Source organism: Heterocephalus glaber, unplaced genomic scaffold (genome assembly GCF_053883595.1).
Source record: "Heterocephalus glaber isolate CG9 unplaced genomic scaffold, H.glaber_assembly_v1.0 deba00001608, whole genome shotgun sequence".
Lineage (NCBI taxonomy): Eukaryota > Metazoa > Chordata > Mammalia > Rodentia > Bathyergidae > Heterocephalus > Heterocephalus glaber.
In genome coordinates this window covers 8,055,570-8,081,200 of record NW_028258379.1, presented here as the reverse complement: position 1 = coordinate 8,081,200, position 25,631 = coordinate 8,055,570, and the positions used below count along the sequence as shown (strand labels likewise).

General features: G+C 38.3%; 1 protein-coding gene and 1 long non-coding RNA gene across 2 annotated transcripts in view; one reads left to right on the top strand and one right to left on the bottom strand.

The window, feature by feature from the left end:
- The window catches only part of Garin2 (golgi associated RAB2 interactor family member 2), a 64,861-nt gene extending 42,499 nt beyond the window's left edge, over positions 1–22,362 (bottom strand). The window contains 7 exon segments of the mRNA XM_087195069.1: positions 6,574–6,817; positions 6,819–7,136; positions 7,745–7,941; positions 9,804–9,930; positions 12,810–12,897; positions 16,950–17,104; positions 21,863–22,362. Of these exon segments, the coding sequence (XP_087051195.1) occupies positions 6,574–6,817; positions 6,819–7,136; positions 7,745–7,941; positions 9,804–9,930; positions 12,810–12,814 (891 nt within the window). The 5' untranslated portion in view covers positions 12,815–12,897; positions 16,950–17,104; positions 21,863–22,362.
- LOC147822746 (uncharacterized) lies at positions 22,105–22,535 on the top strand. Its single transcript, XR_015444930.1, has 2 exons — positions 22,105–22,174; positions 22,344–22,535. It is a non-coding gene; the product is annotated as an uncharacterized LOC147822746 (long non-coding RNA).
- Positions 22,536–25,631: the final 3,096 nt, after the last annotated feature.

Here is a 25,631-nt window from a genome sequence, read left to right as displayed (position 1 = left end):
TTCTTCCCTTGTACCCACTTTGGGTTTAACTTGCTTTTTTTTTGGTACTGGGGATTGAACTCGGGTCCTTGCGCTTGCACAGCAGGTGGCAGAACCACTGAGCTAAGTCCCCAGCCCTGCTTTTCTTTTTCTAGAAGCTTGTGATTCAACATTAGGTTTTTTATTGGAACTTGCTCTGTTTTTCTGATGTGGGAATTCACTGCTATAAATTTCTCTCTTAGGAATGCTTTCGTTGTGTCCCATAAATTCTGATATGTTTTACTGGCATTATTGTTTAATTGTAGAAAATGTCTGATTTCTTCTTTAATTTCATCTGTGACTCATTGGTTGTTCAGGAAGGTGTTGTTTAATTTCAATGTTTTTATCCTCTTTTTGTGGTTTCTTTTGCCATTGATTTCCAATTTCATTGCACTATAGTCTTATAATATGCGTGGGATAATTTCACTTCCTTTGCATTTAATTAAACATGTACTATGAGCTACTATGTGGTCTATTTTGGAGAACATCCCATGTGCAGCTGAGAAGAATGTGTATTCTGTTGTTGTGGGGTGGAATTCCCTGTAAATATCTACTAAATCCATTTGTTTAAAGGTCTGGTTAAGCTCTGATATTTCATTGTTGAGTTTTTGTCTAGTTGATCTGTGTATTTTTTACAGTGGGGTATTGAGGTCCCCCATTGTAGTTGTATTAGTGGTTATTTGATTTTTCATATCCATTAATGTATGTTTTATATAGTTGGGTGTGGCAGTATTTGGTGCATATATATTTATGATTATTATCTCTTTTTCTTGAATTGTTCCCTTAACAAGTATGTAGTGACCTTCTTTCTCTATTCTGATCAGTCTTGGCTTGAAGTCCACTTTGTTTGCAAATAGAATACTTACTCCTGCTTTTTTTCAGGTTCCTGTTGCATGGAGTATTGTTTTCCATCCTTTGACTTTTGGTCTATGAATTTATTCTTAATTAAATGCATTTCTTGTATGCAGCATAATGTTGGATCTTGTTTCTTGATCCATTCTGTCAATCTGTGGGGTTTTTTTTATTGGTGAATTGAGACCATTTACATAGATCGTTATAACTGATATGTATTGACTTATCCTTGTCGTATTATTTTCTTCTTGTTGTTTCCCCTCTGTTTAATTGCTTGCTTTGCCTGGTGGATTCATTCTATTGGGATTCATGGAATTACTGTCTTCCTTGCCTATTTTTAGAATATCCTTCTGAAGTTTTTGGAGGGCTGTTTGGTGATCATGAATTCCTTTATGTGTTCTTTGTCATGGAAGTATGTTATTTCTCCATCAATCTTGAAAGACAATTTTGTGGGATATATCAATCTGGGTTGGAGGTTGTTTTCTTCTAGGGCTCGAACTACTTTACTCCAAGCTCTCCTTGACTTAAAGGTTCATGTTGAGAAGTCTGCTGTGATCCTGATGGGTTTTCCTTTATAGGTGATGTTTTTCTCTAACATCTTTTAATATTCTGTTCTTGTGTTGAATTTCTGGAATCTTGACTATTATATGCCTTGGCTTAGTTTTTTTTTCTGATTATGGCTAGTAGGAGTTCTGTATGCCTCATTTATCTGTACATCAAAATCTTTTTCCCTGCTTGGGAAGTTTTCTGCTATTACTTTTGTGAACAAGTTTTTTAATGTCCTTTGCACCATCTCCTTTTTCATTGACTCCAATCAATCTTATGTTATTCTTCTTTGCATCATGTAGCAGCTGTTGTATTGCTTTCTATTGGTCCTTTGCTTTGTTTGTTTGTTTGTTTTGAGATAAGGTCTTATTATGTAGTTCAGGCCGGTCCTGAACTCACTTGTAGCCCAGGCTGGCCTCGAACTCACAGTAATCCTCCTGCCTCAACCTCCTGAGTGCCAGGATCACATGCATTGCCACTATGCCTGACATCTCTTGCAATTTTAAGAAATCTTTCATTTGATGATCACTAAGAACAATCCTGTCTTCTAGATCTGATAGTCTATCTTCACATTGGTTGATTCTGCTATGTATACTTTCAATAGAATTTTTTATTTTTTATTTTTTTGGTACTGGGGATTGAATTTGGAACCTTGAGCTTGCAAGGCAGGCAGCGGCACCACTGAGCTAAATCCCCAGCCCTTCAATAGAATTTTTAATCTCCTTAATAACTGTTTGAATCTGTTTTGTGGAATCCAGTTCTTTTCTATGTTGGCCATTCATGGTTTCCATCACTTTCCTAAGGTCCTCTTTTTTTAAAAATGTGTCTGCTCTAGATTCACTAACCATGTCCTTCATTATTGTCATCATTCTTTAATTATCTGTGCAATCATTTCTTTCTTTCTTTTTTTAAAGAGATTCATGTGTTTGTTACTTCTGCTGCTACCACTTCAGAAAGTTCAGTTGGGTGGCTTTTAATTGCTTCCACCTTAATATCTCCTCAATGTGCCTTCTGTGAGCTGAAGGTCTGGGGTAGGAAGTCTTCTGTTTCCTTGCTTTCCCATTTTCCTATGTCTATCTGTGTTTATTTGTGTATATATGTGTGTATTTTAATTATGTATGGCCTCCTCTCCCCCCCCCTTTATTTTTGGAGGGTGGAGTTACGTAGTTTGAGAACTAGAGAAGTGAGGAGAGTTTGTGGCTTATATGGAGATTTTTTAGTAGGATGTTGACTTCCGATGAATAATTTCCAGCTTTGTATGTCCAGTACTAGTATTTACTCCTTCTATTATTATTATTATTATTATTATTATTTTTGGTACCGGGGATCAAACTCGGGACCTTGTGCTTGCAAGGCAAGTGGCAGCACTACTGAGCCAAATCCCCGGCACTCCGATTATTTTCTTTAAGTGATTTCAACTATGTCTGGATGTTTTGCTGAAAGGATTACTTCTGGTTATAAAAGCATCCAGCGATTCAAGCTTACAACACTTGCATATGATAGTTCTCGCTGTTATACTTTTCCTCCTTGCCTATTCACTATGTATGCTATGATAGTTTATTAGGGTTGTTGTGCAATAAGGAGTTTTGATGCTAGGGGGTCGATGTGAAGAAGGGGATAGTGGTAGCTGAGAAGAAGAGGTTGACATGGGGTCTGATTTTATTGGAGTCCTTTTAGTTGCATTGAAGGGTTAGTACTGACAGTTTTCAGAGGATATTTTGTAAGGGCAAGGGCAAGAACTGGGAGAAAGGGGGTTTACTTTGTGATTGAGAAAGTCTATGTGGTTGTCAGAACTTGCTGATAGGGAGGACAATAAAGTAGGTAAGATATGAAAGAGCCAAAGTGTTAGGATGAGGATGATCAAGGAATAATACTAGAGATGATAGGAGTGACTGTGAGGGAGCTAACTATGGGGAATTAAAAAACTTGGGAGGAGGAGTTTATGTTTTTGGAAAAACAATAAAGATACATTAATAATATTTTCTTGGGGGTTTGAGGTGAAGAAACTAGATAGGAAGCTGAGACAAGGGAGATAAACCAGATACCTATTAAATCAGAGTCAATGAAAGAACAAATACACAAAAATAACAGCTTTAAAAACAAAGGAAATCATAAAAGAACATAACATAACTCCACATTACTAAATAAATCAAGAAACATACAAAAACTTAAACCTATAAGATGTTCAATAGGAACACAGATTAAATATTCTGATGAGACATTACATATGTGATTCCCAAGTAGCTTCTTTGCCAGAGTTTGAGTGCTGACATCCCAGTAACTCCTCTGACCCCTCCACTGCAATACTGAAGCTAATTCCTTCTCAGGACTTCTTTCTGCCAGATTACAGGCATTCTTGCAGAATGATCCAGTCTGAGTTCTTGGGGTTAGGAACTCTTGCTGTCCTTCCTCCAGGGTGTGACTGATTTGGCAAATAGGTTCACGGCACGAAATTGTCCCCTGAATCAGGATTATTCCTATGTAATCAAATCAGCTACAGCAGTAAGAGGGTAGTCCATTACAGTGGTATCTATCAGGGCTAGTTCAGAAAAAAATACTATGAGACCCTGTTCTGGGTCTCCCTTTAGCTCACAGAAGCCATCACTGATTATAGTGTAAGCATCTTAACAATCCAAGTCTTGACCCACAGTTAATGTACACTAAATGTGATGGCTGAGTGTCCTCTTATGGTGAAAACCAGCATTCAATAGTAATTTTATAGAATCAGTTATCTAAACCCCAGGGTGTTAGGGATTGTGTAATGCCAGGGTGAGGGAGAAGAGAAGAGAAGAGAAGAGAAAAAAGAAAAAAGTTTTATTTTTATTTTTCTTAAGCCCCCTGCTCCGTGGAATGGGAAGGAGGGGGGGCATAGAATAGTAATGATGGTAAGGGTATGTTATATGTTTAGAAGGAGATAGCAGGGAAAACTGGATACAAAGTTGGTAGTGAGAAATGGGGATGGGAAAAGATTCTATGACTGATATAAATATTAGAGAAAAAATTAAAGGGAGACAAATGAAAAGGGGGAGAGGAAAGAAAAGAAAAATTGAGAATGAGTAATACATGGGAGAAAGAAGTCAGGTGAACAGATATGGGTGAAAGTAGGAGGGTTATACAGGGACACAGGAGAATTCCCTTACCCTCTATAAACTAACTATATTGGGAGGTAGAAAGCCAGAGGAAGAGAAGCACACATACACAGACACAGTCATAAAAGAAAAAAGGGTAAAATAATAGAATAAAAGGGGGGATGTACAGCAGGAGGAAAACAGCAAAGAAGTAAAAGAATAAAAAAGTAAAAAAAAGAAAAAAAGAATACAATCAAATAAAGAATAATAAAAGTTTCCCATTGTTTTGTATGCATAGCTCTTTTCCCCAGCCTAGGGTTAAGGAGCAGAGCTCAAGCTAGGATGTGTTTCTGCTTACTCTGGGGTCTGAGGTGGCAGTCTGCCTCCAGAACAGTGTTGGGTGTAGAGATCTGCTTACAGTGAGCACATGGTGCCAATGCGAGCTTCCAAGCTGCAGAACTTGGCCACTGACTGCAGGAGTCTGATCTGTGTTCACCAGCCCCTGCCTCTCGGAGGAAGTGCCCCCAGTCTGTCTCCAACTTCCAGCAGTCTCCAGTAACCGTCTTTCCCTCATCCACTCTGGGAACTTGCCAGTGTGAAGCAGGCAAGAGGCCGCTCTGGAACGCAGCCTTTCTCTACAGTGGTGTCCCTGCTAGCTTTTGCTCCATGGTTGTAGTTGCGGGCGCTTGTACTGAGGTCACTCACCAACTTTTGATTATGGAAGGCCACTCTGGAAGCAGTGTCCTATGTTTTCCTTGCAGGTTCCAACTGCAGGTGATTCTTTCAGTCCCAATGCAGTTCTGTGGTTCTCTTTGAGCAAAAAAGTTGTTAGTTTCACTTTGCCTCCCAGCTGGTGGTTAGCCAGCCACTGTGGGTTGTGCTGCATGCGCGGTCTCTTCTCCATGGTGTGATCTATTTCTTCTGTATCACTTAATCCTATTTTCCTCTCCTCCATCAGTCCCTCTTGGTTCCTAGGTAACCTCCACTCACTTCGGTTCCTCTACAAGCTATTGTTTTCCAGACTCTAGACACTTTGTCCTGGAGAAGTTGAATTGCGGGCACTCACTGCTCCACCATTTTGGGGCCGCTAAAGCTTTCTCAACTGTTACTTATGAGTGATTTCTTCTGTGAAATGTCTATCCTCCTCTTTGCCTCTTTTCCTTAAGTGAACACTTTTAAGCAGTTATCTTCAAACTGATCCTTATTAATCATTTAAAAAACCAGTTCCTTTGTTTCCCCACATAGAAGCTCTTAGTTTAGGCCAAGGTCTGTTCAAAGAGTAAAGTTCCCACTTTTGTACTCAAGGTTTGCAAGCAACTTTCTACTTCTACATTCTAATATTCTCCACATATATTATGTACCATCCCACCTGAATTAGCCATTCTTGAACATAACTCTGTATTTCTACTTCCTGTTTTTTTCTAAAACCAAAAATTTTTTTTAGAAATTTTGATTTCCATCCTCAGTTTTACCATTAAAATTTCAACCCATTCTCCAAGGTACTAGTAATTCTGTATATACTTAAACCTTAAAATAATGCTTACATTATATTAATATCCTCATTTTAGAGGTTAAAATAACAATGAAGGCTTATGTAGTGGGTTCTGTGATTTAGCAAATGCCACACAACTAATACACAGCAGGTTAAGATTCTAACCCAGGTCTTCTGACTTTGACTCCTAAGTTCCTTGAAAATAAGACCTAACTAAAAAATAATCAGCTTTGAAAACTAGAGATTAAAAATGCCAGCCCCAATCACCTTGCCTTACCTGCCATTACAGAGTAACCACCGAGCAAGAGAATAGTGAAGTATAATCTGCATGACACTGGCCATCACTGTGGTAATGACCAGCGCTTATTTTCTGGCTAGGTCTTATTTTTGGGGAGACATGGCTTTCAGATACTGGGTTAAGTTTGATGGTAAGGATTGCCTATTTCAGGAGACATCTTAGAAGTCCTTTATACCAAGCTGAGGGATTAGATCTCATTGTTAAAATAGTTACTCAGAACATTCCAGAACTGTGACCTGGGGGGAGAGGTTGTTCTAGTGCCTGATTATGAAAGAGTTAAATAGTTTCATATCACATACCTTTTCTTCTTGCTTGGCCCTTATTATATCATCATTTTCAAACACCACAGTGACCCCCGAGAAATTTGTGGCATCAGAGGTATTTTTGACTTCTGTGGCTTCTATGGCTTCTATGACTTCGGTGACTTCCATGATAATTCTTACATCAGGGCACTCCATGACCTCATTTTCTGGAATATCTGTGACATCTGTAATGTCAGTAATATCTGAGAACTCTGAAAAATGTATGCTTTCTGTGACATGTATGGGGTTCTGTGCATAGGTACATGTGTGGGGTCTGTACATCTGCAAATGCTGTAATATCCATGATAGCCATGGAGCTTGTGACTTCAGTGCTGTTTGTGATTTCTGAGAGGCTTGAGACTTCAGACACTTTGGAAGCTTTGGCTTTCTCCTGATGTAAGAGGCAGATGAGGTCCATCCATTGAGAAAATAAGGCATCTTTTTTATTCGCAGGGACACAAAGCTGCAAGTAGTAGGCTCTACCACTCACCAGCTTTACGTTGAGGCACATATTCTCAGCATTATGCACAGAAAGAGTCACAAACTGCAGAGGAAGAAACCTGCAAACAGATGCCAGTGTAACATTATCAAGAGACTTGGTTGGAAATCTGTAAAAAGTCTTTCCTTTTATATTTTATAGCAACAGAACAACAGGCTTGTATCACAGCTGGCTCTTGGTGGGGATTCCTGAGAGTCATCTGACCTTAATTACGTGCCTAAGACTCTAATGTACTAAAAAAAACAGAACACCAACAATTTACCACAAGAGATATTGTCCATTTTAATTAATCTTTAAAAATTGACTCTTAAGAGATGTCAAGGTACTTGCTCAATATCATAAAGCAAGTTAGTGGCTGAGACAAAATCAGAGGTAATCCTGATAGAAGCTGGGATGTTGGAAGGAGAGGAGGCATTTTCTTGAGAAGCAATTTATTATGAATCTTCATTTCCTGTTTCTTAGTTTTAAGTTTTAAAAATCAAATGCCTGTTTGATTGCTTTTGTCATAAACCATTTTCCTGGACTTTCAGGACACAATTCGGTCATTTGAGGAAGGGAGTGAAGGTGAGTTGCTCCTTTGAAGCAACTGTCTTGAGTGTTTTCATTTTCAGCTCCCCACGGATAAAGCATGTTTTCTGAGAGTCTTAACCTCTTCTCTTTGTAACTCACCTGGTGAGCACCAGCTTCTCTGTAGGAGATGTCAGGAGACTTTTAAAAAGGGGTTTGCCATGTTTTTGTGCAGTGGGTTTCAGATGTGCCAACAGCATCACATTGGGGATCTTATGGGTAGAACTGGAAGAACAGATTCCCACAGTCACCCAGTTGGCTCGGTTGTGAACGTAAATGGATTCACCTCTCCTGTTGACCTGAGTGCAGAGAACAGGAGAGGAGGTTTTTGATAAAAGGCATGGCCCTGACTACCTTGCTTACTGGATTTGTATGGGAGGTCAGGAAATAAAGGAGAAATGAATCATGATGCATCCAATCCTAAATTTGCTTATGTTAATTTTTGGAAATACCACAATGAACAGGCTGGGTGGAGAGGAGAGGGTATAAATACATTATGTATAGCAATAATATCTTTGCTACTTGGCAAAAGAAGACTGGAAAAGGGGTAGTCAGAGATGAGAAGGAAGCCAGAGAGGAGGTATACTTTGGTTTCTTAGTTGTATGATGACCTGTTCAATTAAAACATAAACCTTTTAAAAGCAAATATATTCAGAAAGAGGTTGTAGCCCACCCAAAGCCATGTCTCTTTTCTGACTAACAGAATCCTGGGTTTATTCATTACCCATCTCTCAGAGATAGTGACTCAGCTCAGGGGTTAAATTCCAATTAACCTAAAATTGACATGGTGACTTCACCTCCTTGACAGACTGATTTCAGCAGGGGGCTTGTGGCCCAGGCCTGGCCAGTGAGACAAAGGTGGGGCCCTCCTAGTGGTTCTAGAAAAGATTTCTGAGCCTCCTCACTAGGGGACACCAGGATGAGACAGTTTTTCATGTATTATTGTCCTGTTTGGATGTGACATCTTGCTAGAGGGTGACAACAAAAAGAGAGAACCTAGGTCCCTCAGAGTACACAGGTATCCTGGGTTCTTTCACTCTGATATCATTGTTTTCTTTCTCACTCAAGCCTATTCAGTCAGAAATCCTGGTAGCTTGTTGGGAAAGACATACAAATCAGGAGAGGGTGTGCATCTTTAAGGGTCTGACATCACATTAGGACACAGGGTTGTGTCTGATCTATTCACTGCTATCTCCCCAGTGAAGTGCATGTACTATATAATTAGAATGTGCAAAAGGTGATTTGAAAATAGCACAGCAAGAAAGGTTAAAAATAAAATAAATTAGTAGGAAAGAAGCAAGTAGAAGCCAAAAAACACTGAATCATGACTTCTCACATAAGTTCTGGAGCCATCACTGGACATGCCTCTGAAGGCTTTACCTCCTGTCTGTAATATACTGGGCTGGAGAGGTCACACTAGCACTTAAGTGTCGGTGGAGAGAACACATTTATGAAAGAGGAAACCTCTTTACTTTTGGAGAAGTGTCTGTTATTCTTTCTGTAACCCCTGTGGAATCAGCTGAGTCTGCTTGGATGTTTTGGAGTTAGAGGTTCAGCGTTCAGTACTAGACATTTTTGTGAGAGTATGGCCCATACCACTGAGCTCATTTTCCTATTTCCTTGGGTGAATATTTTAATGTTCCATGTTTAGAGGAGAGTTGGCACTTCTTCCATGCACTTAGATGTAGTTTCATTCATAATATAGGCACATTCCTATGAGAAGAAAGCTTTTCTCCCTGACACTACATGACAGTTATGTTTCTTCCTTTGGAACTAAGAGCTAAGAGTCATTTTAATTCTTAGTTTGTTATACACGTTTTTCTTAAAATGTCTTCTAGAAAGAAGTTATCTGAATGCCATCCTGTGATAGGATGTTCTAAAAATCACTTCGTGTGGCTTCTCACTTTGTGGGAAAATTATGGTAAAATGACAATTGTGGTAGAATTAGGACAGAATTCCCACATAAGAGTTTGCTTGGAACATTTGAAATGAATGTCCCTTTAACACTGTAAGTATTCCAGGTTTTTTGAAATTCTAAAACTGTTTGCTTTAACAATACAATAAATTCCCTTGGCACATTTAAAACAATTCTCCTCCAAACCTATTCAGTTGTCTTGAGAAAATTAAATACTGCAACTTTATTCGATGCTCAAGTATTTACCTGAATAAAATTGCTCTGTATCATGGGAGGAGATACAAAAGGGGCATACCCTCCTCCATCCAACATATTTTGAAGATGTCCTGGATCATGCTCATCGATTGACTCCCTTTTGTTCTTCTTCATTGTGCTTATACACAAACATCAGAAAATTGAGGGAGCAAATACAGACAGAATATCACAATTAAGTTTCATTTATTAATCAATTTAGCAAATTTTATTAACATCTATATACATCTAAACAGGACTAATAAGATCCATGTCTTCATACAGCTTTCATCCCATAGGGTGACAGATTATAAGCAAAAAAAAAAAAATTAGATGATAGAGACTATATAAAGACCGTAAAACAGATACTTGTAATAAAAAGTGATGGAGATGTGTAGCTAGCAAGCTATTAGGGTTTATTAGGGTGCTTAGGAAAGGCCTCACTAGCAGACTTATCAATATATATGGTCCCCCACCCCAAACTATAACTTTATATATTCCTAATTAATGGTATACAGTACTACTCTTGAAATTATGCAGGTTTCTCAAATCCTTTTTATATACGTAGGATGTCAAAACTATACTAAACTGAGAACACTTCTTCCATACAATTAACTCCTACCTGAGCCTCAGCTCTTGGCTGGAAGATAAACAGTAGCTATCTAATCAATAACAGTTCATCCCTTGCTGTGACAATTCTAATGAACTAGGCCCCAGTAAATATAAAGATCACTCTTCCTAATTACATGGAAAAAAGATGTACAAATGGCCAATAATTACATGAAAAATGTAGATATCACTAATCATTAGAGAATTGCAAATCATAACTACAATGACATATTACTTCACATCCATAAGGTTGAGTACTATTAAAAACAAAGAAAGCTGAAATACAAAGCCAGGCATGGTAGTGCATGCCTTTAGTCTTAGCACTTGGGAGTTCAAAACTAGCCTGAACTACATAGTGGAACCCTGTCTCAAAAGAAAAACAACAATAACAATAAAAAACCAAAAACAAACCAGGGCTGGAGATGTAGCTTAGTGGTAGAGCACTTGCTTAGTGCGCACAAAGCCCTAGGTTTAACTCCTATTACTGCAAAACAACCCAAAACCAACCGCCCACCCAAAATAACCACAAACAAGAAATAACAAGTGTTGACAGGGATATGGAGAAATTTAAACTTTTGTGTACTGTTGTTTGGAATGTATAATGGCACAGCTGCTATGGAAAATGATGGTGACTTCTCAAGAAATTAAATACAGAAATGTATATGACCCAATAATACCACTGCTGTATATATTAAAAAACTGAAAACAGAGTCTTTAAGAGATATTTGTACTATGTCCATAACTGTTATTCATAACAGCTAAAATATGGAAACAATCTAAATATGCATTGGTAAACAAAATATGGTATATATGTTCAATGGAATATTAGCCTCAAAAAGGAAATAAATTCTGACACATAGTAGAATATGGATAAGGACACTACACTAAGCCAGCCACAAAAAGCAAATATTCTATGATTCTACTTACAGTATAAGAGTACCTAGAGCAAGTAAATCACAGAGACAAGTAGAATGGTGATTGTTAGGAGCTATAGGGATGGCAGAATAGTGTTTATGAGTACAGAGTTTCACTTTTACAAGAGGAAAAAAGTTTTGGAGATGGATAGTAGTGATGGTTGCAACAATATTATGACTATATTTAATAACACTTGAACTATACACTTTAAAATAGTTAAGATGGTAATTAACTGGAAGCAGTAGATCAGGTATATGTGTGTATGTGTGTGTGTGTGTGTGTGTGTGTGTGTATATAGATATATATACACACACATATAGTCTCACCTCAGTCCTTCATCAGAGACTCCTTTTCTTTCATAACCCAAGCAAAAAGGTCAGTAGTGAGCATATCTTGTTGCAGCCCAGCTAGGGCTGTGAGATGCAGAATTCTCCATTACCTAACATGCCATGAACACATGGCTTGGGGCACAACCAGTCATGGGAATCCAACTCCAAACACAATTATATGCCTCCTACTGGTGGCAACTCAATGGCTCCCTTAACTATATCTTATGCATGTACAGAGGGAAAGTGAAATGTCTCAAGAAAAGCAAAAAAGTAAAGAAATTTAAATAGTCTATAGAAGCTAAAATGAGATTTAAAAAAGAGTACTCAGAAAAAGAAAGAGATACAACAACCAACACCACCTAAAACAGAAAGGATGAACGATAATACTCAGCAGTATTCATTTTGTGCTTATTAAGTGGCAGGCAATAAAGGCTTCATTTATAGGGACTATCATTCAATTTGTATAACACTATGAAGAAACACTATTAAGACACTCATTTTATTACCATGCAATGGGGGCTCAGAGAGGGAAAGTAACTGCCCAAACATCACACAACTAATCAGTCCTCAAACCAGGATTTAGACCCTGGTAGTCTGACTAGAGCTATTTATTACCCAATGTTCAACCCTGCTTTGGGCACTTGGAAAGATGATTGTGAGTGCTGTCAAGGATGCAAGGGATCAGGATAGGTCAGGATGTGGGAAAGAAGACAAAGAGGAGGAGGAGCATAAGAACACTGAAAGCGTCCTTCCCCTTCTTCCTGTTCCTTCCCCTTCCTGAAAAATTTAGTCCTGAATGCACTGGTGGGACAGAGAGAGAGAGGCAGGAATCTATGGTGGAAGAAGTGGGGAGCCACAGCTCAGAATCCAAGGAAGGCAGAGCAGTCTGGATTTCTCTTGTGCCCCTCTCAGCTCAGTCTCATATCAGTTCACATGTCTCTCCAGATATCTAGAAAAGTTGATCACTATAGATAACATCTTTGTCAATTCCCGGTACCAAAAAGTAAATAAATAGATAGCATCTTTGTACACTGAGTCTCCAAGACAGAGGAAGAGAGAAACCAGGCTTGGAATGTGAAATAAGTAGAAGAGGAAAGGAGAGAGAAGAGACAAAAGGAAAAGAGAAGGTTTGCACATGGGCTCATCCATAAGGACTATTGGTTCTTACCTCATATCAGGGCCCAACCACTCTTTTCTGTTGATGACAAGGTTTGTAACTCATTTCAGTTTGGGCTTCCTCCTTTTCATGATGAAACCTTTGTGAAAGAAACAAAAATAAAAAATAAAGTATTATACAAAGGAAGGTGATTGCAATTCTAAACTTTACTTCTACTTTTCCTAAGTATATTAGGTGGGCAAAGAATAGTCAGAGGGGTCTGCTGTGCACATTTGAACCCAGCCATTATTGATGACCATGATCTTCTGTGAATGGAACCAGACATAGTCTATAGCACATCATTGGCCTGAAACTGCCAGACCATGAAATCCTAGTCTTCTCTGACACAGAAGATATTTGATAATGTAGCAAAGAAAGTAATATAGAGTACCATCTGAGTTGTGTTTAAATGCCACATAAAATGTGTTCCTATGGTTATCTGAAGCTTTATGTTGACACATTCTATTAAGATTGAGAGGTGCTGAGGATTTAGCTCAGTGGTGCCGCTGCCTGCCCCGCAGCTGCAAGGTCCCAAGTTCGATTGCTGGTACCAAAAAAAAAAAACCAAAACAAAGATTGAGAAAGTCCCAGTACAAAACTAGCAGAGCACATGTCAGAGGCTTGGAAGAAGGTCTCAAAGTATTCCCTTAAGAAATGTGCAGAACATGATAGAATAAAGATATTGTGTGGGGGCCGCCATTCCACTGCTCCCAGGGCAGATGAGGTGAGCGGCGCGGGCAAAAGCAGCAACTCTCCCCTACAATAGAAATGAGAAGACACATAAACAAGCCTCAAAAACACACTTCCAGATCACTTACAGCAACCTCAAAGGGAAACGAGATGGAACAATCTAATATTCAACCACCTGGACTCCCTGAACTGGCAACAAAAGAGGATCTGGGAAAAATGAAATCAGAAATAATTTCTCAGATAACAGCAGAGATTGTGCCCATAGTGCAAGACATGATTAATAAATCTAGAGAGGACACAGATAAAAAAAATAGAGTAGCTGAGGAAGATGATGGAATCCCAAAATAGGAAACAAATGGAATCCATAAAACAGATGTAAACAGATTTCCAGGAGATTAAAAAGTCCATTGACAGTCTACACAGCAGAATGAACCAATTTGAGGATAGAATTTCAGATAGAGAAGGTAAGATTGCAATTAGTGACCAGGAAAAGAAGAATTGCTTTAAAATTATAAGGGACCATGAGAAATCAATCCAGCAGCTGATAGATGATGCAAAGAAGAATAACCTAAGACTGATTGGAGTCAATGAAGAAACAGGAGAGAGTGAAGATGACATAAAAAAACTGTTCACAGAAGTGATGGCAGAAAACTTCCCAAGCAGGGGAAAAGAACTTGACATACAGATAAGTGAGGCATATAGAACTCCAGCTAGCCTTGATGAAAAAAAATCTACACATAGGCATATAATAGTTAGGATTCCAGAAACCCAACAGAAGAACAAAGTTCTACAAGCAGTGAGAGAAAAGAAACAAATCACATACAAAGGAAAGCCCATCAGAATCACAGCAGACTTCTCAATGCAAACCCTTAAGGCAAGAAGAGCTTGGAGTGATATATTCCAAGCCCTAAAGGAAAACAGCCTCCAACCCAGTTTGATGTACCCTGCAAAACTATCTTTCAAAATTGATGGAGAAATAAGATATTTTCATGATAAAGAGCTCCTTAGAAACTTCATGAATACCAAACCAGCACTCCAAAAAATTTTAGACAATATCCTAGGAAAAGACAATGAGGATCACAACCCCAGGAAACCCAGAAGAATGAATCTGTTGGGCGTGACAAATTAAACCCAAAGGGGGAGAATCCAACAAAAAGAAAAAGTCATGACAAGGCTCTTAAAACTTTTAACTTCATCTCCCTAATGAGTGTATAATTCAATCTTGTTATTGTACTGATTAGTATTTTTCTGATTGTAGAGTTGCACACCTTTCCTTGTGCTGTACTGGCTATTTATCATCTTCTTGTGTCTACTTTTTAATTGGGTTGTCTATTAATGTGCTGTAAGAGTTCTTTATATATTCTGGTTGTAGGTTATATGCATTGTAAATATGGTCTGTTTAAGGACTACTTTTCATTTTAACGATGTCATTTAAAATTCTAAATTTTGATGGAATCTCATTTATCAATTTTTTTCTTTCATACATCATGTTTTTTGGATCCTAGGAAGTTCTTGCCTACCCTAAATTCATAAACATTTTCCCTTATAATTTCTTCTTCAAGTTTTATAGTTTTAGTCTCTCATATTTAGGTTCATAGATCCTTTCAAGTTATTTTTATGTGTGGAAATACAGGGTTGAGGTTAATTTTTTATATATGGATACCAGGTGTTCTAGAGCCATTTGCTGAAAACACTCTCTTTCTCGGCTCTTGAATTGAGTTTATATTCTATAAAATGCTAATGTTAAATAATCTTTCAAAACTCAGTGGACCATATATGTGTGGTTCTATTTCTAGATTCTCTGTTTTATTCAAATGATCTATATGTCTTTCTTTACACCAACACTGCCTTGATTACTGTAGCTTTAGAGGGAGTCTTAAAATTAGGTACTAAACGTCTTCCAAAATTTTTTTTTCTTTCTCTTTTTACTTTTCTAGGTCCTTTGTACTCCTACATAACTTTAAAATTTCAATATCCAATTCTTCATTTATAGCAAGTATACATAGACCTGAATTTTTATATATACCTTGTGTTTTCTAATCCTGCTAAATTCAAATACAAGTTCTAGGGGCTCCTAGAGCTTTCTTAGTATTTTCTCTGTAGATGATCATTTCATCTACATATAAAGATTTTGCTCCTACCTTGCCAATCCTATCCTAATTGTGTCATTTTATTGCCAGACTATTTTGGTTTAGGCCTATGTTTCAAAGTTTAATGGACAGATGAAGAGTAGGCGTATCTGCCCTTGTTTCCCACCTGAGGGAGAAACCATTGTATCTTCTCCATTCATATAAGGCATTTTTGCTGGAAGTATGGAGTACATGTCTTTCATCTGTTGAGAAAGTTCTGTTCTACTTCTCATCTCCTGATAGCTTTTACCATGAACAGCTGTAGAATTTAGTCCAATACTTTTTCTCCAACTAGTGCCAGGATCATATGGCTTTTTCCTTTCCTCTGTTAAAATGATGACTTTGGGGGTGGGTCTTCCTATGCTGAACCAACACTGCTATCCCTATAACAAAACCACTTTCTACATCCTGCCAGATCTGACTTCTAATAGTTTGTTTCATTAAACAAATTTCTATCTATGTTCATCCTTTTTTTCATCTATTATCTTTATCCAGTTTTAGGATTAGCACAATGTTGATTTCCTAAAATGAGGAGAGAAGTGTTCCTTCTTTCTTCTGCTTTAAATGTTTGATATTATTTATAAATTAAAATGTTTATGAGCCTGCTGTTGTCATACAGGTAGGTTTTCTAGCTAGGAGTATACTTTCTTTAATAGGTGCTATTCAAATTTTATATTTCCCCCAGAGTTAGTTTCATTAATTTGTCTTCCAAGGTACTTCTTAGAAGTTGTCAAATTTATTTCAAAAAAAGATTTTTGTAATATGCTTTCTATATCCTTTCAAATTCTGTAAAATCTGTGGTAATGTTTCCTAGATCTTGAAATTGTAATTAAAAAATATATAATTGATATTGTGTAATAGGAAGAAAAGGTCTGAAGGAGCAGGGGAAGTGGGAGGGGTTGGAGAAAGGAAAGAAAGGAAAAGAAAAAATATGAGAAAAGAAAAAAAAATGGAAACAAAGTCTTTGCAAATAGGGAAGGGTGGAGAGGGTAAAGGGAGGGCAGGGGAAGGGGAAAGAAATACGAACCAAGATACTCATGTAATGGTACAAGATCCCAATGATGAATGTAACTGTATTTTATACCTAAAATGTACCAATAAACTTAATTGGAGAAAAAAAAGAAAAATATTGTGTGGGAAAATTCTAAGTAATAAGAAAGCATTGAGTTATATAAGTAGCAGCATTTTTTTCTTTCTTATGGGTCCATAAAATAATGGTATATCTTATTAATGATAAATCTTAGATTTGAGGAAATGTAGCAGTTGACTTATTCATCCAGAGGTTTAATAGAGTACCTATTAAAAAACCACTCAGAGAAATGAAAACACTCACATGTTGGAAATTGTGCCTATTGTTCAGAGATCCTTGTTAATTACTCAATACCACATGGCCACTGGGACTCAGGTGTATCTCTTCTCAGTGAGGTCATTTAGGCTCTCTCCAGGGGCCCTTGGATTGGCAGGAGATCTCCCAGGGGACCAGTGTCACTGTGGAATCAGGACACAGAAAAGAAGATGAGGGGAAGGGCAGGGATTTAGAGGATTTGTAGCCATGCGGTCCGTGCATTGATTTTGCCTGTCTTGTCTCTTTTGAACCTGGAACAAAGATGAGGTCAGCTAAGGAGCAGAAAATGTAACAGGCTCTTTTATTATCTCTGATGGTATGGTTTTTGTTTCTATAATTTTGTCCTGGAATTATTTTGACACTTTTGGATTGGGTATGGATTGAATTTTGACTAATTATGTTATAACTGTGATTTGATATTATTTCTAAATTGCACTCTCCCAATCTCTCCAAGTATCCTAGTTATTTAGTTAAGACTGCCTTCTCGTCAGACAGATGAGTAGTTCTGTGAAACCAGTTTTGGTCACAAGCACACACACACTCCTATGTATTTTGTCAGTGGTTTCAGAATCAAACCATTACATTAACTATTTGTTTTGTCTTTTTATTTATTTTTTTTATTTTTTATACATTAACTATTTACTATGTTACCTTTTAATACTTGGTGGCAGAATTAAAATTTTGATCTTTTCAGAGTTACAAATAAATTTTTCACTTAATTATTTATTATATATTAATATTTTCCCAGAAAATTATTATTTAAAGCACTAGTTACCAATCATGGTGTAGGGCTATTTGGAACATCATAATCTCTCATAAGATATGCCAAAATTAATTGTATCTTGTGGTTAAATTGATGTTTGAGAAATTATTTTCTTTTAAAAAGAAGTGGATAGGGCTGAGGATTTAGCTCAGTGGTTCTGCCGCCTGCCTCGCAAAGGCAAGGTCCTGAGTTTGATCCCCGGGATCAAAAAAAAAAAAAAAAAATAGTGGATAGATTCAGGGCTCTGATTTTAATAAGTTACTTGTGCTTGGCTTTGCTTTTTTTGGAGTTGGGGGGGGAGTCAGCTCAGCCCTCACACTCTTACCCAGTAAGTAGCCCTTCTACTGTTGTTAATTTTGGTGGTTCAAAATAATTTTTATTTTGGGGCAGGGATGTAGCTTAGTGGCACAGCACCTGCCCAGCAAGTGCAAGGTCCTGAGTTCAATCCCCAGAACCAAAAAAAAAAAAAAAAAAAAAATTTTGTATGGGTTGGAATGTTGCAGATAGTTTTATTTTTAAAAATCTATGTATCTATCTATCTGTCTGTCTGTCTATCTATCTATCTATCTATCTATCATGACAAGTTCTCGTGGTGTAGTCCAGGCTGGTCTTGAACTCACTATGTAGCCCAGGCTGGCCTCAAACTCATGGCAATCCTTCTGCCTCAGCCTCTGAGTGCTGGGATTATAGGTGTGTGACACCATGCCTGGCTGATACTTTTATCTTTAAATTGATTTTTTTCTTTTTTTGAGATGGGATTTCTGCCCAGGCTGGTATCAAACTCCTGAGGTCAATGATCTCCATTTTCAGCCTCCTGAGTGCTGGGACTACAGGTGTGCATCACTACGACTGGCTTAGTTTTAAAAATAGCTGTATTGAAAAATAATTTACATACCATCCAGTTCACTCACTTAGTACAAATTTCAATGGCTTTGCAACTATCAGTATCATCTAATTTAGAACGTTTTCATCATTATCTATGGATACCCTTTTAATAAGGAAAAATAAAAAATATGAACAGTGCATGTCTGTCTGTCTACCTTGTATCACCTTGTGGTCACTGCATGTCAGAGGGAATGATGCCACCCCAGCCTTTCATGATGAGCAGTTAGAGCAGAGTGATGTTGCCAGTGAAACTTACAGTGATACTTATACTAATAAATTGAACATTTATAGATTTAATATATTTTAAACAGTAAAAATCTTATCTATAAAAATTCTTTATGAAAGCTCATACTATCATGCTTTGTTAATATATATGCACTAGAGCTCTACAATATAAAATTTGTAAATAAAAAGTAAATTTTAGTATTAAAAGAGACTATATTAAGGGCCGATTTATGTATATTTAATTGAATTATAACACATACATGTTGAATGAATGTGTGAACTAAAGCAGAAAAGCACAGCAGGGTTTCTATAGGTCATTGTGGGGACAAAGAACTGGCTTCATTTCATGGATTCACAGAATCTTTTGTTATAATTTGTTGTTCCAGGGTTGTATACCAATTTTCCCAAACATAGTTTAGAGGGCCAGGGATTTAGCTCAGTGGTTCCGTCACCTGCCTTGCAAGCAAAAGGTCCCAAGTTTGATCCCTGGCACCCCCCTCCCAAATTATTCAAACATAGTTTAGATTTTTCCAATACATATTTATGTCTTTTGCTAGACCCATCCATTGCCCTATACATTAAATCAAGTAAGCAAGATGCAGAGCATACAGTGTGGATAAAGGCTTTAACTGTGCTACAGGGCAAGGACAGCGTGAAGAAGTTTAATCCTATTGGAGATGAACCCTAACCTCCTCTACCACTAGTAGATGCTTTGCAATCTTTGCTTTGTTGTTGTTGGTAACCAGGATTGAACCCAAGGCCTTTGCACCGAGCTGTATTCTCTGGTCTTTTTTTTGAGATAGGGTCTCGCTAAGTGGCTAAATTGCCCAGGAGGGGCTTGAATTTACCATCCTCCTACCTCAGTCCCCCAGAGTCCTGGGATTACAAGTGTGTACCACCAGGCCTAGCTGCTATTTCCTTTAATTTAGTGCTTTTCCTCCCCCTCAATCATTTTTCTCTGTTTTTTTTTCAGTTCCAATTGAATGAACATTAATTTAACAGGCAGTTATGTGTGGCTGTACTTTTCTGCAGAATTACAGTGTAATTTTCATCTGAAAAACTTGTTGGTTACTTTTACTAAAAGAAAAGGTAGAGAGATTCTATATTAAATCTACTTACAGACCAGAAATCATTGCTAGGCATACAACTGGGAAATCAAGGACAGAGAAGCAAGAGACTATATTAATTGTCAGGAGTGGAGCTAATATACCCTTCCTCTCAACTCTCCATACTGTTCCTAGGACTTCCCCAGGTGTGTTTACTATTTCAAGGATGACCAAAGCACATTATTAGGGCTGAGAACAGTATGGATGTGGGGTATGTTCCTGCTATATTTCTGGTAAGTTGTCTTTATTTTCCCAGGAATAAATGCAATTGTCTGGAATTTTTCAGAAACATGACAACTTGAGGAGGGAGTGGTAACCTGAGGAGCTAGCATACAAGTATTTTGATTGGGTTTTCTGACTGCCTGATTCAGAGGGATGTTTATACCCCTAAAATGTTCTCTGTAAATGTCTGCTACTTAGAGTTCCCATGGGGTCTTTTCAAACCTATGGCGAAATTGAAAGAATTCTATAGTGAATATTCATCCACCCACCACCTAGATTCTTGTGTGGTCTTTTCTTTTTATTGTACTGTTTCTTGTCTGTAATTACATGATAGCTCTTAAGTGATAAAGTCTGTCACTCATTTAAAGCTGTTTTCTATAATTCTTGGTGCTTGAGGTTAATTCTCATAGCTTTTTTTTTGGTACCAGGGGTTGAACTCAGGTCCTTGCGCTTGTGCAGCACGTGGCGAAACCACTGAGCTAAATCCGAGACCCCATTTCATAGCACTTTGAAGCATAACATTTTACATAGAGGATTTTTTCCAAGATTCTTAACACACTAATAAATACATTTTAGGATAGGTCCATCATGATTTTAGGTTGCAATTCTGGTTGCATCTTTGAGGTTTGATTGTTGTGGTGTCCTTTCTCTTCACAATGGCACCCCCACTCCCAACCTTCCAGCTTCGACCAGCAGGCCCTGTGTTCTGGATCTTTTCTCTCATCTGGGTAATTAAATATGGTGGTTGTGAGACCAGGATAAACCTAAGAAACACCATCTTGGCCTGTAGATAAACTCCCCTCATTCCCCTCCCCTTATAAAATAGATGTTTTTGAAACTGCTTGTTCTGCTTCTGTAAACTTGCTTCATCGCTTCTTGGAAAGAGATAGTGCCTGGAGCCTCCCTTTACTGTAAACTGCCCTAATCTGACAAGACAGCAAGATAGCTGAGTTGTGAATTAACCTATCCTTGAACTTCTCTTCTTAAAATAACAACTATAAAAGCTATGCTGCTATAACACCCTATATAAACTGTGCTGTTCCTGGACTCAGGGCTTCACTTTGCTTAGGGAGTGGAGTCCACGCGCGTGAATAAACTCCTTTCAGTTTAACTTTGTCGTTGGTCCCAGTGTTTGGTGATTTATAGGCTCGCTTGGCACAACAGTGGTCATCAAAAGCCAGGTGTGATAGCATATGCCTATAATCCTAGCACTTTGGCAGGCCGAGGTAGGGGGACTATAAATTCCAGCCCAGCCTAGGCAATTTAGCGAGAACTTGTCTTAAAATAAAAAATTAAAAAGGGGCTGGGGACGTAAATTAGTACAAAGGCCCTGGGTTCAAATCCCAGTGTTAAAAAAAAGATGGACTTCCAGTACATTTATTAAATTCTCAGTTACTAATGGAAGAAAATTGTTTGAAAAATAAAATTTCAAAGTAATCCAGAAAGCATGCTTTTATTTAAAGCTCAAATCATCAATGAGATTATGTCTAAGAAAAAGAAATTCTGCCACCAGATTATAAAAAGTCCCTGACTTTCCTGATTGTTCCTGTTGAGGTACATGAAATGAAACTACAAGGAAAAGAAGAAAATGGAAAGTAGACATTCTTCCCTTAAGCATCAGTATTAATGGAACTGTCCAGTCCCTTCTCCCTCAGGTTCACACTCAGGTTGCAGTAACCAGTAACCAGGCAGACACTTACACAGAAGTGAGGCTGAAATAGGTCTCTGGAAATCTCCTGGGTATCTACCAGGACAATAATCTCTAAAGAGCACGTTTCTACTCTTCTCACATGTCCTTAGCAAAGGTTTTTATGTGTCCTGGGCAGGCAACTAACCAAGTGGTAAAAGAAGTGCAGGTCAAGCTGTTCTGGGCATTGTTCTGTTGCTCCTGCATCATAATGTGTTGACACAAGTAGGCTCTGAAGTAAGAGAGCACAGAGCAGGAGCAGTCCGGAGGATTCCACTGCTGAGATGATTGCGGGCAGCATTCCTGGAGCTCAGACCGATTATAGGTGGTTCTGGTGGCCTGGAAGATTTTAGGGTCTCCTTGGGGAGAATTTTCAACCTAGAAATAATATGACCATGGAAAAGATATCATGCCGTGAAGGTTGAAAATACTGTACATCATTTATCATTCAGTGGATAATGTATCATGCACTCTCCCTATATACTAATTTTCAGAGACATCTCTGAAGAAAAGCTTCAAAAGAACAGCATCCTCTGAGGGCAACTCTGCTTACAGGAAGAATTGAGGGTTCTGATATATAGCTTGACTCTTTCATCTTTGGATCTCCAGCATCTACTGTATTCTGGACACATGCTAAATGGGCACTCAGGAACTGTTGGTTGGATGAATGAATGAATACAAATAAACACATGACTTTTTTTTTTATTAAATTCTTTTATTGGTACATTGTAGGTATACAACACAATTACATTTCTCATTGGGAACTGTACCTTTACATAATGCATCTTGGTTCTTATTTTTTAACACATGACTTTCTTTTTCTGAAAGTATCCTTTCTCTTGATAATATGTGATTAGGTTATTTGTCCTTGACTTTCTGTGTGTTTAGATTTCCCCTCTCTCCTCATCCTTTGTTTTTATGTTTTAGTCAAATGATGCAGATGCTCACCTGGCTAGCAACCTCACTGCCTGCTTGTGAAGACAAAATCACACGAGGAGATACTAGCTGACCACTTAACCCTGAGAGGGGGCATTACCTTGGTGAAGTCACTTCATTTGGGTCACTGTATTCTACATTTGAGTGCTTGATTTTGGCAGAGCCCAGACAGTATTTCAGTTTCTCAGAACCAACATGAATTATCCAAGTGACAATTTTCCTGCAACTGTAACTGCCATTTGGGATGAGGTATGGATGTTAGGAGCTGATGGCAGGCACTCCCACAGGATATGTATCAGGACACTTTCCCAGAAGCAGAGTCTAGGGCCTGAGGGATAGCTCCAATATTTGATGGCGCAAGCTCTGCTGTATGTGTTGAGCTATCAACTAGCTCAGTCTGCAGACAAAGGCAGCCTCTCCCTGTGTAGGCCTGAGGGTGCCCTGGGTAATTTTGCCTTAGACACTCTGCTTCCCATATTTTATGCTGAGCACCATCTTTCAGATGGACAAATGCTCCCCCCAGCCATACCTAGAGGATGTTGGCTAGGTTTCTAGTCATCCATTTCTTCATTCAGCATATTTATTGCATAATCACCAATTGCCAAATCCTGTTCTTCCTGCCCCAGGGACGGGAAACATTTTTGCATAAATCTGGTTTCTTTTCTTCAGCCTTGATGATATTATTTCTGGAGAAGATTGATTAATTCCTCCAGTATTGCTTCATATTGATATATTAAAAAGTACAGAAATACCAAAAGAGGGAAATAAAAATTATGGTGTATTTTAAATATATAGCTCCAAAATATTAATGCTCTTTAACATGTGCAAAACATAAAAACATATTTATGACTTCATTTGGAGATATTGCTGTAAGTGCACTTGAAGAACTTATCAAAGTGAGGCCCATGACCAAGCCACCCTCTGTCATTGCTGCTTCTGAGATGGGCCTGCTTATTCATGCCTAGGTGGGATCCTTTCAACTGCCTGTTCCAAGCTTGGGATATGAAGGTTTCCTCCGTGTTCCATCTCTGGCTCCCTGATGAGTGCTATGCAAGGTCAGTTCTGTTGGTCAGTTCAGTAATGAGTATCTATTATCCATACTGGGCTATAAAGATGAACGAACAGTCTCTGTCCTCAGAGACCTTACATTAAGTGGGGGAGGAAACAAAACATGTAAGCAAATTATTTTAATGAGATTCAGTTGTAAGATAGAGGGGTGCCCATTGAACTCTGAGAGCCCTGGTGGGAGGGCATTTTGTCCAGTTTGGGGATTTAAGGAAGGCTCGCAGCAGAAGTTAATGCTTAAGCTGAACTTTTTTTTTTTTTGGTGGTGTCACCTGGCCAAGCTCTACCACTGAGCTACATTCCTAGCCTTCAAGCTAAATCTTGAAAGATTATTCAGCTTAAACAAAGGCACAGGGCCATCATATAACAGGGTTTGAGGGAGTAACTGCAAATGGTTTGGTCTTATATAAAACTGGAAGAGAGAGAAAATGAAGTTGGGGAGGAAGGAACTAGATTGTGGAAGGCTTTGAATAATAAATATAACTGGGCACTTTACCTCATCTGCTGCAGAGGTGTTCTAGTAGTTTTATGTAAGTTGATTTATGTTGTGGATTGATCATACTGGTTACAGTGTAAAGAATAGATTTGGGGAGAACAGTTCTGGAGACACAGAGGACCAAGGTAATGGCAGTAAGAATGGGAAGGAGGATTAATTTAGAACTATTAGTAGAGTCAGAATTTGGTGACTAACTGTATGTGGGGAGTCAGAAAGATGACTCAGAAATTTCTGGCTTGAGAAACTGGATGAATGATGATGCCATTAACCAGGAAACAAAATATAGACAGAGGAACAGTGTAGGAGGCAGAGAGCAGAAGTTGCCTGTTTGCAGGAACCTTTGTTCAGCACAGGGCCTTTAACTTGGTGTTTACATAACTGGTCTCTTTCTTAGAACTTCAGTTGTTTCTTGGTGCTCTTAGACCATGACATATGTCATGAAAAGCCCATCTTTTGGTGAACACAGCTGGACTCCCTTCTACCTCCAACTATGTTCTGGCCTACTAACCACCTCTCTCATACTTCTGTCTCTGCTGATATTGCATTCCTTGAATCCTTTCCTCTGGCTGAAATCATTTCCCAACTCTTCACATGTGGGACTTATTGTTATTTTTCAGAACCCACCTCAGATGTGACCTGTTTGGAGAGCTCTTTCTCAATCACTTGATTAATAATCTCTCAGCTCCAAATCCACCATTGCAGACTCTGCATTGTGGTGCTGGGGCTAGAACTGCATTTCTTTCTCCAGGTGGCTTTCTGTTAGGTTCAACAATAGGTTGTATTAGACTAGTCAGAGTTTGGAAAGCAGTAGGAGGGGAGAAGGGGCTCCTGTTCCTTCACATTGGTTTGTTTCTGTCAGTGTCACCCTGGTAACAGCAAATGGTAAAAGCCTGCAATTTTTTTTTTTTAACTCTCAAAATCAGCAGCTGAGCAGAGATATCTTGAGCCCTGTCTCCAAACTGTCGGATCTGAGGTTCTAGATCCAATCACCTTAACCCCTTCCTCCCAATCCCTCTGCCCTAATTGTGGCAGTTGCTTCCTCTAGTTATTACCCCTGATATCTCAGTTTTTCTGCTATGCTTTTCCAGGCCTCCAACATCTATTTAATTTAGTCCTATATTAAAATCTCTCTTTTGAAATAAATAGCACAATTTTTGCCTTTAAGAAAAGGTCTGGACCCTGCCACAACTGACTCTGATTTAGACTTTCACTCACTCTCAAACATACCACTGGCCTTTCTTCATAGACTTTTCCTAGTCTGTATTTAAAATACTCTTTTTTGGTT